Consider the following 14,058-nt stretch of genomic DNA (forward strand, 5'->3'; position numbering starts at 1 on the left):
ATACACATATTTATCATTTCTTTATCAGATCTCAAAACTTTCCAGTGAGTTCAGGTTCTGTCTTTCTCAACTAAATCTTTTTTTTTTAATTTGACAGGGAGACAGCAAGAGAGGGAACACAAGTGGGGGTGGGAGGTGGGAGAAGGAGAAGCAGGCTTCCCGCTGAGCAGGGAGCCCGATGCGGGGCTCAATCCCAGGACCCTGGGATCATGACCAGAGCCGAAGGCAGACGCTCAACGACTGAGCCACTCAGGTGCCCCTCAACTAAATCTTTTAATAAAGTTCTATCAGTGTAGATCTGTTCAGATTACTACCTAACTTTATTTATTGCTATTGTTCACCACCTTTGCCTAGTATACCTTTGTCCATCCTTTTATTTTCATCATTTTTAAGAATCTTGTAGATATGGGGTGCCTGGGTGGCTCAGTCAGCTAAGTATCTACCTTCACTTAGGGTTATATATAACTACCTATATAACTATATAATCGAGCCCCGATTCTCCCTCTGCTCCCTACTCATGATCTGTCTCTCTCTCTCAAATAAATAAAGTCTTTAAAAAAAAAAAAAAGAATCTTGTAGATATTATTTAATTGAACTGCTTGCAAAATTCATTTTGAGAATTTAATTGATGAGGTTAATCTATTTTTATTAATTTTAAATAGCAGTACTTGTTTCAAATTCCACATAATATTTTAACAACTGATATATAAAAGTATTTGGGTGAACGTATGTTTTCATTTCTCTCAGGTAAATAGCTGGGATTGGTATTAATGGAATACATGGAAAGTATATGCTCACCTTTATAAAAAAACTGATTCTTTCCCGAAGTAATTGTACTATTTTATACTGCAGTAGAGTATATAAGCGTTCCAGTTGCTCCACAACCTCATCATCAGTTAATAGTGTTAATTTTTTATGTATTGTCAACTTCTTAAAATTCAGCCATGATACAGGGTTTTAATGTGACATTACTGTGATTATAGTTTGCATTTCCCTAATGACTAATGAAACTGATCATCTTTCATGAACCTGTGGATCATTAATATATCTTCTTTTTTGAAGCACGTGTTTAAATCTTTAAGCTATTTTTAACTGAATTGCTTATCTTATTAACTACAGGAGCTCCTAAAATATTGTTTTCAAGTCCATTATCAGTTATCAATATTATAAATTATTACACAAGTTTTGTTTCCCAGGGTGTGGTATGCTTTTAGTTTTCTTAGCAAGATCTTTTTTAAAGTAGAAATTATCAATTTTGGTGAACTCAATTTTATCCTTTTTCTTTTTTTAAACAGTTCATGCTCTTATGTCCCATCTAAGAAATCTTTGCCTGTCCCAAGATTGTAAAGATTTTCTCTCAGGTTTTCTTCTACAAATTTAATAGTTTTACTCTTTATGAAGAGCTATATGACCCACTTTGAGTTCAATCTTATAGATAAGGTCAAAGTCCTCTTCTTATATAAGGCTACCCAGTTGTTCCAATGTCATTTGTTTAAAAGACTATACTCAACCCCACTGGATTATCTCAGCACCTTTGTGGAAAATCAGTTGACCTGTATGTGTAGATCTTTTCCTGGATTTTTATTTGGTTCTATTGATCTCCTGATCTTTACATTAAGAGAACAATGTCATGATTATTTTAGTCTTGAAATCGTAATGTATAAGTTCTCTAGCTTTGTTGTTCTTTCTCAAAATTTTGTCATCCTAGATATTCTATATTTCCGTGTAAGTCTTAGTTATTGGCTTGTGAATTTCTACCAAAAAATCTCTTCATTTATTTAGATATTTTTCAATTCCTCTTAGTTGTATAAGTTCATTAAAGTTATCCCTACATGAGGCATGTGGGTGGCTCAGTCAGCTAAGCATCTGACTCCTGATTTCAGCTCAGGTCATGATCTCAGGGTTGTGAGATGGAGCCTCCCATCGGGCTCTGTGCTGGGCGTGGAGCCTGCATAAGATTCTTTCTCTCTCTCTCTCCCCCTCTCCGCCCCCCCCAAATTAATTAATAAATAAAATAAAAATTATCCCTAAGCATTTCATGTTTTGGTATGTTATATTATTACCCACTGCATATTAAAGCACTTCAAAACCTAGCACTTAGGGGCGCCTGGTTGGCTTAGTCGTTAAGCGTCTACATTCGGCTCAGGTCATGATCCCAGGGTCCTGGGATCAAGCCCTGCACTGGGCTCCCTGCTTGGCGGGGAGCCTGCTTCTCCCTCTCCCCTTGGGCTCCCTGCTCGGCAGGAAGCCTGCTTCTCCCTCTCCCAGTCCCCCTGCTTGTGTTCCCTCTTTCACTGTCTCTCTCTCTGTCAAAATATAAATTAAAAAATTAAAAAAAAAAAACCAAAAAACCCTAGCATTTAAAAATGACAGTTATCATAATCACAGAGTTTCTACAGAAACAGGTTTCCAGAGCTGCTTAGCTGCATGGTTGAGATAGGGCCTCTCGTGAGGTTATAGTCAACCTGCTGGCCAAAGCTGTGGTCATCTCAAGTGGAACTAAAGGATTTGTTTCCAAGGTCACTCACATAGTTAGTAGCAAGGATCAGTTCCTAACTGTTGACTACAGGCTTCAGTGGGATTCTCAGCAGGGCTACTCACAAATGGCAGCTTACTTCTCCCAGAAACAGTGATCCAAGAGAGAGCTAGCAAGTGAGAAATTACCTAAGATGGAAACTGTAGTTTTTCATAACTTAATTTTGGAATTGGCAAACTATCACTTCTGCCGTGTCCTATAAGTCACACAGACCAAGACTGGTAAAATGCAGGAGACTACACAGGTTGTGAATAACAGAGTATGAGGATAACTGGAGAGTATCTAGGGGGCTGACTGCCAAAGATGTATAAATGAAATTCATAAATTTCATTTTCCACATGTTCATGGCTAAAATATTATAACTTAATTTTGTAAATTTACCTGGTATCCTGTGAGATTGTTGGAATTTACTTTCTAGATCATCTAAATAGCATATTTTAAACTCCTTAGCACCTTTTTTTTTTTTTTAATTTCCTTGGATATAGAGACATTTCCTTTTTTTAAAAAAAAAGGATTTTATTTTTTTAATTTATTTGACAGAGAGAGATACAGCGAGAGAGGGAACACAAGCAGGGGGAGTGGGAGAGGGAGAAGCAGGCTTCCCGCTGAGCAGGGAGCCCGATGCGGGGCTCGATCCCAGGACCCTGGGACCATGACCTGAGCCGAAGGCAGACGCTTAACGACTGAGCCACCCAGGCGCCCCCAAAAAAAGATTTTTATTTATTCATTTGACACAGAGAGAGAGAGAGCACAAGCAGACAGAGTAGCAGGCAGAGGGAGAGGGAGAAGCAGGCTCCCCGCTGAGCAAGGAGCTGGATGTGGGGCTCGACCCCAGGACCCTAGGATCATGACCTCAGCCAAAGGCAGTCACTTAACCAAGAGCCACCCAGGTGCCCCTCCTTAGCACTTTTTATACAGGTGATCATGTTGTCTACATCTTCCTTTTCAGTCTATGCACCTTTTATTTCTTTTTGTTGACTTAGAGCGCTGTGTATGACCTTCAGCACAGTGTTAAATCTGAGTGGCAAAAGCAGGTATCTGTGCCTTTTCTCAATGTGAGAGAGTAGTATTCAATCTTTGATCATTAAGTATGAAGTCTACTGTAGGATTTTCATGCATATTCTTCAAAATGAGGAGGCTGCCTTCTAGTCCTAGGCTCCTAAAAGCTTTTAAATAGGAATGAGTGAAGAATTATGACAAAATCTTTTTATCCAACTACTGAGATATCATAAGCTTTTTCTTTTTTTTAGATGGATAATATAATGAGTTATAGGGATGCCTGGGTGGCTCAGTAGGTTAAGCGTCTGCCTTTGGCTCAGGTTATGATCCCAGGGTCCTGGGATCGAGTCCTGCATCGGGCTCCCTGCTCAGCAGGGAACTGCTCCCCCTGCTTGTGCTCTCTCTGACAAATAAATAAAATCTATTAAAAAAATATAGTGAGTTATATTGATTGATTTTCTATTATCAAACCAACCTTTCATTCCTGGAATAAATTCCACTGGTTTTCATGTATTCTCCTTTAATATATTGGTGAATTCAGTTAGCCCTTATTTTCTTAAGGCTTTTTACGTCTATCATTGTGAGGTATGTTGGTCTGTAGTTCTCTTGCAATGTTTTTGTTTAATAATACTAGCCTCATGATATGATTTGCATAGGGTTCCTTGCTCCTGTATTTTCTGAACGAGTTGAAGAGAACTGCTATTATTCTTTCCTTAAACGTTTCTTAAATAAAATTTACTATTGAAGCTACCTGGCCTTTTTGGGTGTGGGGGAAGATTTTACTTATGAATCCATCATTGTTAATAGATACAGGAGTGATCAAATTTTCTATTTTCCCTTGGGTCAATTTAGATTGACATTCAAGGAATTTGTCCATTTCATCTTTGTTGAATTTATTGACATGTGTTCATAATCTCTCCTCAATCTTTTGATGTCTATACCGTATGTAACTGTGTCCACTTGCTCATTTCCGATAACAGTATTTGTGTCTTCTCTTATATTTCTCCATCAGAATGGCTAGATCTGTACTGTCTAATAATACAGCAGCCACTGGCCACACGTGGCTTTGAAATTTTATTTGATTGAATCAAATTAAAACTTCAGTTTTCAAATTTTCAAAAAATTTCAGGTGCTTAACAGCCATATTGACTAATGTTACAGTTTTAGAGAGCATAGCTGGATAATATTTTCATCTTCAGAGAAAGTTGTACTGGACAGAACTAGAGCATTATCAATTTCATTGCTCTTTTTGAAAAATCAGCTTTTGGTGTTCACTGATTTTCTCTACTGTTGGTCTGCTTTGTATCCACAGATTGTAGCACTTCACTTCTACTTATTTTGGGTCTAAAGTGCTCTTGTAGCTTCATAAGGTAAAAGCATTGATTCTGACCTTTTTCTAATATAAGGAATTAAAAGCTATCAATTTTCTTATAAGCACTTCTTTAGTTGCATTATGCAAGTATGTTATTTCCATTCTCATTCAGATCAAAATAGTTTTAAGTTGCCCTTATAAATTCTCCTTTAACTCATGAGTTATTTACACATGTGGTTTATTTTCAAAATATCTGAGTATTTCTCAAGGGGCGCCTGGCTGGCTCAGTCAGAAGAGCAAGCAACTCTTAATGAGTTGTAAGTTCAAGAAATGTTGGGTGTAGAGATTACTTAAAAAAAAAAAAAAAAAATTGGAGGATTTCTCAGATATCTTTCTGTTACTGATTTCTATTTTATTCCATTTAGGTCAGACTTAAATTCCATTTGGATTTCTACAATGGAATTCCATTAATTGCATTTGGTCAGATTAAATTTTCAATCATTTGTGGGACCATACTGAGGCCTGAGGTCAGGGACATTAAGGCAGGCATTGTCAGCAAGGTGAGAGTATTAAGTTATATCAAGCCCACAGCATTTCTCTGACAATTGCTGATCCTTCATCTTCTTCATAAACATGTCCTGAGTGTAGACTTAAGGTCAAAAGTATGGGTTCAAATTCAAGTGAGATTCTTCTCTTCTACCCTTTCTCTCTCTCTTCCTCCTACCATCTTATTCTTTTTCCTTACCAGGGCTCTTGACCTTTGGAGAAGTGGGACTGAAGGTCATGCTTCCAAGAACCCCAATTTCTCCCCTCCCCTCTCCTCTAATTTCCTCCCGACCAAATCTTAGAGAACAGTCACTAGAGAGAGAAAGTGGGAGCAACAGAAATGAAAAGGAAGAACCACAGTACCTTTTATGTCTTAATCGTTAAGGTCACACACTGTCTCTTGTCACTTCTGCTATATTCCATTTGTTAGAAGTGAGTCATTAAGTACAGCACATGCCTCTTGAAGAGAGGAGTATCAAAGAATTTGTGGACACATTTTATACCACCAGAACAATCTCATAGTTTTTACTTTAAATAGTCATATATCTTTTTAAAAGTAATTAAGAGAAGGAAAGGAAATATGTATAGTCATTTATTTTTATACACAGTTATTATTTCTATGATAATAGAAATAATTAATGAATCAGCAAACTAAGCCCCTGGGCCAAATCAAACCCACGGCCTGTTTTTGTATGGCCTGAACACAAAGAATGGCTTTTACATCTTTTAAATGGTTGAGGGGGGAAAAAAAAAAATCAATGGAAGAATGTTTTTGTGACATGTGAAAATTATATGAAATTTAAATTTCAGTGTCCATTATAAAGTTTTATTGGAACACAACCATGCTTATTTATTTATGTATTGTCTATGGCTCCTTTCACAGTAGAACTGAGATGTTTCAACAAAGACCATAAGACCCACAAAGCCTAAAATATTTAATATCTGGCCTTTTGCAGAAAAGTATACCAACACACTTACTATTCATCCAAGTTATTATCTGATGGTAACTTTAGCCTTCAGCTTAAAGAACTTACATTATCAGGATGCCTGGGTGGCTCAGTTGGTTAAGCATCCGAATCTTGATTTCAGCTCAGGTCCTGATCTCAGGGTCATGAGATTGAGCCCCATGTTGGGCTCAGTGCTGAGTGTGGAGCCTGCTTAAGAGTCTCTCTTTCTCTCTCTCCCTCCTTCCCCTCCCCCCCACTGCTCACACACCTTCTCTCTCTCTAAAAAAAAATTAAATAAATAAAAAAATAAAGTTGAACTTTCTGATTAAAAAAAATTTTCCATTATCATTTCTCGTAGAATATATATTATGGTGACAAATTCTCTCAGATTCCTCTTATCTGAAAACATCTTTATCTCAGGTTCATTTTTTTTTTTAAGATTTTATTTATTTATTTGAGAGAGAGAATGAGATAGAGAGAGCATGAGAGGGGGGAGGGTCAGAGGGAGAAGCAGACTCCCTGCTGAGCAGGGAACCCGATGCGGGACTCGATCCTGGGACTCCAGGATCCTGACCTGAGCCGAACTGAGCCACCCAGGCACCCCTCAGGTTCATTTTTAAAGAATATTTTGCTAATAGTTAGACTGTGGAAAATACATTGTAGCAACACTAAATTCTGTTACATTTTTCTGAAAACTGTTGATTTTTCTTCTAACAGGTAGTTAACGGTCTAGACCCAAACTAAAAATATAGAAATTTTGCCTGAAAGTTGGGTTTTGTTGGGGGGGTGTTTTGTTTGTTTGGGGGGGGGCAATATTTTAATATGATTTTTGGATATCTTTCTGTCTCCACTGCTTTAATAAGTCAGGTGTTAATCATATCATTATCCCCTTGTATTTAATGTGCCATATTTTCTCTTGGCTGCTTTCAAGATTTTCTCTTTATCTTTGACATTTGGCAAATAATGTGCCTAATAATGGTTTTCTTTTTTATTTATTCTACTTGGAAGTCACTAAACTTCTTGGGATCTCTAGGTCAGTTTTGTTTTTTCTTTTTAACCAAACATGAAATGTTTTTGCCACTATTTCTTCAAATATTTATTCTGCCTCTTTCTCTCTCCCCTCTATTTATGGGACTAAGATAGCAAGACTTCAGTTTTTCTCCCACAGGAGCTATGGAGCCCTCTGTCAAAAAAGCAGCAAACTTGCAAATCTCACCTACTGCAGTTGTAGCTTTCAAAGGTCATCTCCTATTTGGTTTGCATTGCTTTGTTGACCAGCTTCCCTTCGTACTCACAGCTGTCATCCAGGTATGGTTGGCAGAATTTATACTCTAACATGGGGTTTTAGCCCTTTGGCAGCTTACTCATCAGTTCCAGGATTTTCCTCCTAAATTCCAAGTTGTTTTGCCAATCCTCAACTTTGTTCTCTGATACCTCAAGTCAGTATGGTTGTAGTCTGCTGTCTCTGGGGCTATGAGAGTTGGGGAGCACCTTGTTTAAAAAGCCACAGATTCACAATTCTTATCCACTACTTAACTTACTTCAAAGAATAAACTCTCCTCTGGTTTCTGCTTCTTTTTGGTCTTTCAGTGTTTTTTTGTGTTGTGTGTGGTTTTTTTTGTGTTTTTTGCTTTGTCTTTTTCCAGTGCTTTCAAATCATTTTGTTATTTTTAAATTTTCTCCAGGTTTTATCATTGTTACCTGTGGAAGGGTTCATTCCCCTTGCCAATTATTCATTACCTAAAGCTGGTAGTCCCCTGTTTTTTTAAAAACTGTCTCCTAGACTTGAATTTGTAATTTTATTTTTTTTTTATTTTTATTTTTTTTAAAGATTTTATTTATTTATTTGAGAGAGAGAGAATGAGAGACAGAGAACATGAGAGGGAGGAGGGTCAGAGGGAGAAGCAGACTCCCTGCCGAGCTGGGAGCCCGATGCGGGACTCGATCCCGGGACTCCAGGATCATGACCTGAGCCGAAGGCAGTCGCTTAACCGACTGAGCCACCCAAGGCGCCCCTTGAATTTGTAATTTTATATATTATAAAATTCTAATTACTGGTAGTACTATAATAGAAAATGGAATAAACTACCTAAGATAATGGAAAAGCTCCAACTTCCATAAATTTGCATGTAAATACAAATATATAATTTCCTCATGCAGCCTATGCTGTACGTGGTGGTGCCCTCCTATTCTGAACCCATATCTACTAAGCTGGAATGCACTGAGGGTCATGAAAATCAACAAAACAAACTACTTGCAACTATTTAAAAATTCAAAACAATTAATTTAAACTCCCAAAAAAGATTTGTAGGCTGTTTTAAATAATGTCCCATGGATTAAAAGATTTAGAAAAGGAAGATAGGTAATTGAAATGAAGACTTATTGTATACCTTTTAGAAACAACAGTAATAATTAATAGTAACACTTAAGGATAGTCTTTTTAAAATGAAATACTTACCGTTGTTCTTTCTAAAATGAGAAAACATTTTTAATAGTATTTTTCAAAATGTATTACACATTTTCTTATACCAAAACAGCCAAAGAAGAACTGAAGAACCCACAACATTGCTTTTAGAAATTCTACTTACATTCTCCTTTCACTGATAACTGGATTCTAAAATTTCATGGAATTTCAATCACAAACTGAAATTAATAAAGTAAATCTGTGGTGATTTGTAAAAAGCTCAGAATATATAAGTAATTTAAGTCCATTATATGCAAATTGCTGAGTTAGGCTTTGAGTATTCTACAGGATCTCTTTATTCTCACTATAGCAATAGCCAAATAACTATAATCCCACAATAGGCAAAAGAATCCATTTTCATTCAGAATGAGTATAACAAATAGAAAGGAGGAAATGGAGACCAAGGGCATCTTTTCACACCAATTTTATAAAAAAAATAAAAAAATAAAAAAAGAATATCCACCATGATTCTCATTCTTCCTTAAGCCAAAACATTAATGTGGTGGCTTTGATCTAAACCAGACACAGAAAGGTCTGATAGAAATGCAATCAAACAAAATGGATTAAATAATGATACACAAAAGCAACACTGCTGATGCTGAAATTCAAGCATAAGCAAGCATAAAAATCAGCCAAAACAGAAAGGGGCAGAGGAAACTTTTGGCAGTATTGGGTATGGTAATTAACTAGATTGTGCTAATGATTCACAAGTGCATATATATGTCAAAACTTACCAAACTCTATGCTTTTGCATGCAATTTTACCTCAATTAGGTTTCAATAAAGCTTTTTTTAAAAATTAGCAGGAAAAAACATCATTACTCATTTTCAACCATCATTCAGCTACTTTAAAGACAAAACTGAAAACCAATTCAGATTCTAAAACCAAGTATAATTAACAACTCAAGGATCACAGGCAAATAGTCATCCAGATTCAAAGAAGAAGTATATCAACTTTTTCAAAAGAAAGAAGAAATAAAGTCTCAATCAATGGAAGTATCCTGAGACTGGTCAAAGGATTATGGAGGTCACACTGCCTATGCAATTTATGTCCCACCCTGGTGCAGAATGCTCCTGGTTTCCATTTCCAAACAGATATGTGATGACACAGAGTTTATCAGGATTTGAAGCCTTACTGTACTTCTCTTCCTTGCACCTCTGCAGAATCTCTAAGCTCCTCTGGTGGACTGGGTGTTGGAGAAAGCTAAAACTATCCATACTTTTCAAAATTGCACATGGCGCTGTATCATCATGTCCTTAGGAAGCAAAAGAAAAACAAAAAAATGGAGAAAAGAAAAAGATATTATATAAGCCCAAACAGAGAATCAAGGACAATGCTGCCAACTATCTTAAGAATATATAAAAATATATCAAGTAATATGGGTTAAATGTGAATAAATTTTCTAAACTGACGTGAGGAAATTACCCAAAAATAAAAGGAAAATATAAAGGTCTTTTTTTAGATATTCCAAGTATCCCTTTCAGTACGGAAAGTGCTGAGTTAATATTATACTAAAAAATTCTAATTTAAAATATATGGGAAATTTCAAAACAATTTGTATGTTTATTTTTTTTAACAGACCCATTTTTATCAGGTCTGAAAAATAATTAGCATATAGTTGGCAACAATGCAAGGAACAATGATGGAACCCCAAAGAGAAATATACCCAAAACAATTTGCCAAAAGTTAAATAATTCCTTCACAAATCTTGCAATCAACCACACTTGTAGAATTCCAACAAGTGTGTCAATGTTTAAAGAGCAGGAAGAAAAGCACCATAGAGCAGGAAAACCCAGCAGCACTTTGGTATTTATAAATCTGAAAAGAAAGTTGGAAAATGTACCTCACCACCACTTAGTCAAGTGAGACAGAATCAACTACTTGTTGGAAAGGGAAGAGAGCATGTTCAAGTAAGGACCAAAGCCCCAAATTAGTGTTACTGAAACAGTGAGTCACTCTAACAATAAAGGGGGTTGGGGGGAGGTCAGTACCATTAATATTAGCAACAGATGGATTTAAAAGAGAATAGGCATCTCCAGGTTGGGGTGGGGGAGGGTGTTGACTATCATTTACTCAAAGAACATCTCTAGAGTTAGGACATTTAGTTCAAATTGGTGTAGGTTTGCCTTTTAAAAAACAAAAGGGAACAGTTTAACAATAGATAGAGACAAAGTAAGCAACACAATGAATAAAGTTTCATTAGTGCATATTTACTGTATAATTAGGAATGAGATACTATCCATGAACAGTTCTCAATGCAGAATCATTTAAAAAGTTAAATAGAGGCAGAGTAGTTCAAAGAGGTTTGCAAAGCAGGGTTTAGTCTAACTATAATCCCTTAAACTAGATTACTGGATTCAGAGAGCAAGCATCCACATTTTATCTAGGAGATGGAATCTTATATCAGATAATAATATACTTAGATTTGAAAATTATTTTCATATCCAATAATGAAAAAGTAAACTAATAAAACACTATCTCATTCATCCAATGTGGAGAGCCCATAGCTGCAAATGTTCAATGTTTCAAAAAGAGACAAATATCAAGTTACCCATCATTTCTTAGTTGAAGAATACCTCAGTAAAAATATTCTATGTCCATTATCAATAATCCTCCCCACCACTTTTGATAGGCTGCTTGAAGAAAGAACGCTTAGGCTCAGACTAGCCTATATACTTGGTTAGTTGGTGGTGCTGGAAGGTAGATATCAGTTGAGGGGGACCATTTGAGGGGGGAAAAAAAATGCCTGTAAAGTTCTATTTCTACTCTAACCAAACTGTCATTTTAAAAAGTTATCACTAGACTTTCAGGCTATCTTGATAATCTGCCAGTCAGAAATAATTTTAAGGAGATTATGGTATTAAAGTATTTTATGTAAAAGTTCAGGATATTAAATATACTAAATTAGTAAGCAGTTTGAAGAAATCACTTGACATTACTACAGCCACTGTACTCTTTTATCTAATAAATTGTGGCAATGACGTTTGGATATGGGTAATTTTGTATTTGTGACTGTTTTATGTCTCACCATCACACCTATCTTATTTTTTTTAACTTCTCTCATTCTGCTTTCTACACCTTCTTTTAACTCTTTATTATTTTAGACTAAAATACTATTTCCAAACCTTAAATTGATCTTCCTCTCATTTGCTTAACAATGCCCTGTTAAGGTGGTTAGGTTTCCTAGCATGGTTTATAAGTACATTTTCAGGGACAGTTATTGTCTAAGGAGTCTCATAAACTCTTAAAACATGTTTATTTAGTGTTGGTTTATGCTAGTCCCTGGTCTAGTTTTGTTAATTTCTTTTTTTTTTTTTTTTTAAAGATTTTATTTATTTATTTGAGAGAGTGAGACAGAGAAAGAGCACAAGAGGGGGGAGCGGGAGATGGAGAAGCAGACTCCCCGCCGAGCAGGGAGCCCGACGCGGGACTCGATTCTGGGACTCCAGGATCATGACCTGAGCCGAAGGCAGTCGCTTAACCAACTGAGCCACCCAGGTGCCCTAGTTTTGTTAATTTCTTACCTTGAGATTATGCACCAAAATACAACGTAAGTTCAGACCCCATATGTATGCATGGTAAACATATGGGGCACTGATTTTTTTAAAGGTAGTTTAAGAAAAACCTTATCTAAGGCCTAACACAGATTGCTAAGGTCCTTCTTATTTCTCTGTTCAAGGCCAACGGACAGAATTTTTCAATCATCTTTTCAGTGACAGAAAAGTCCAAGCTCTTTGAAGATACTACTCCACATAACGGAACTCAATCCTAGTTGATCATTCAAACCTGAAGCCATGTCTCTGATCCTAAAGCAGCTTCTGTAATGCCAGCTTCCAGGCCTCATGGCCATTAAAGGTATATCTCAAACACAGTAACCCACCAATCTCAAGTATAAATTTGATGATCTTAAAAAATATTTACATCCATCTAATCCTCAATCAAGATATAGAACATTTCCATTATCTCAGCAAGTTATTTCATCCCCTTCCTATCAATACCACCCTTGCCTTTGCAGAAGCAATCAAGTTATGATTTCATCACTATATATTATTTTGCCTGTTCTTAAACTAAATGAAAGCATGCACTATATGTATCCTTTCATGTCTGGCTTTTTTGCTCAATATTTTTTTGTGACTCATTATGATACTCATTACGAGAATCAGTAATTTGTTCTTTTTTACTGCAGAATAATGTTACATGGTAGGAATGTATCACAACTTGGTTATCTTTTCTTCCACTGATAGATTTTTGGGTGTTTCCAACTGGGGGCTATTAAGAATAAAGACACTATGAACATTCTTTTTTTGTGTTTTGTGTATAATAGTTCCGTTGAAATATAAACCACATACTATACAATTCACCTAATTAAAGTGTACAATTCAATGGTTTTTGAACCATCACCACAATCAATTTTAGAATACCTTCAATATACCCAAAAAAAACCCCATCCTTTTTAATTATCCTTTCCCTCATCTCCCAGCTTGCCTACTCCAGCCCTAGGCAAAAACTAATCTACATTCTACCTCTACAGATTTGCCTATTCTAGACATTTCATAAATGCAATCATACATTTGTTATTTGTGATACATGCTTAATGTGGCCTTTTGTGCCTGATTTCTTTCAGTTAACAAAATGCTTTCAAGGTTCATCCATGTTGTAGCATGTACTAATATTTCATTCCTTTATACGGCAAAATTACATTCCACTGTATGAGTATACCACATTTTGCTTATCCATTCAATAGCTGAGGGACATTTAGGTTGGGGGTTATTGGTTTGTGGTTTTCATTTTTGTGATGTCTTGTCTGGTATCCAGGTAATATAGGCCTCACAGAATGAGAATTAAAGTATTCCCTTATCTTATTCTTTGGAAGAGTTTATAAAGTTTGCATTTTAATTCTTCTTTAAGTTTTTGATAGGATTCATCCGTGAATTCACTGTTCCTTGGCTTTGCTTTGTGGAAGCTTTTTTTTGTTACTAATTCAGTCTCTTTTGTTATAGGCCTATTCACATTTTCTATTTCTTCTGGAGTCACTGTTGGTTGTTTGCATCTTTCTTTTTTTTTTTTTTTAAAGATTTTTTTAAATTTATTTATTTGAGACAGAGAGAATGAGAGAGAGAGAGCACATGAGAGGGGGGAGGGTCAGAGGCAGAAGCAGGCTCCCTGCCGAGCAGGGAGCCCGATGCGGGACTCGATCCAGGGACTCCAGGATCATGACCTGAGCCGAAGGCAGTCGCTTAACCAACTGAGCCAC

At 36.3% G+C, this 14,058-nt stretch overlaps 1 protein-coding gene across 11 annotated transcripts in view; it reads right to left on the reverse strand.

Moving 5' to 3' along the window:
- Positions 1-14,058, reverse strand: part of MYO9A (myosin IXA) — a 271,185-nt gene that overhangs the window by 131,850 nt on the left and 125,277 nt on the right. For 10 of the 11 annotated variants that reach the window (XM_081831336.1, XM_081831342.1, XM_081831337.1 and 7 more), the window contains one exon: positions 9,940-10,059. The exons of the other annotated variant lie outside the window; for it this stretch is intronic. In XM_081831336.1, the coding sequence (XP_081687462.1) occupies positions 9,940-10,059 (120 nt within the window). The remainder of the gene's footprint in view (positions 1-9,939; positions 10,060-14,058) is intronic. 11 annotated transcript variants of the gene reach the window in all.

This window comes from Leptonychotes weddellii, chromosome 9 (assembly GCF_054177405.1).
Source record: "Leptonychotes weddellii isolate Sample4059 chromosome 9, ASM5417740v2, whole genome shotgun sequence".
NCBI lineage: Eukaryota > Metazoa > Chordata > Mammalia > Carnivora > Phocidae > Leptonychotes > Leptonychotes weddellii.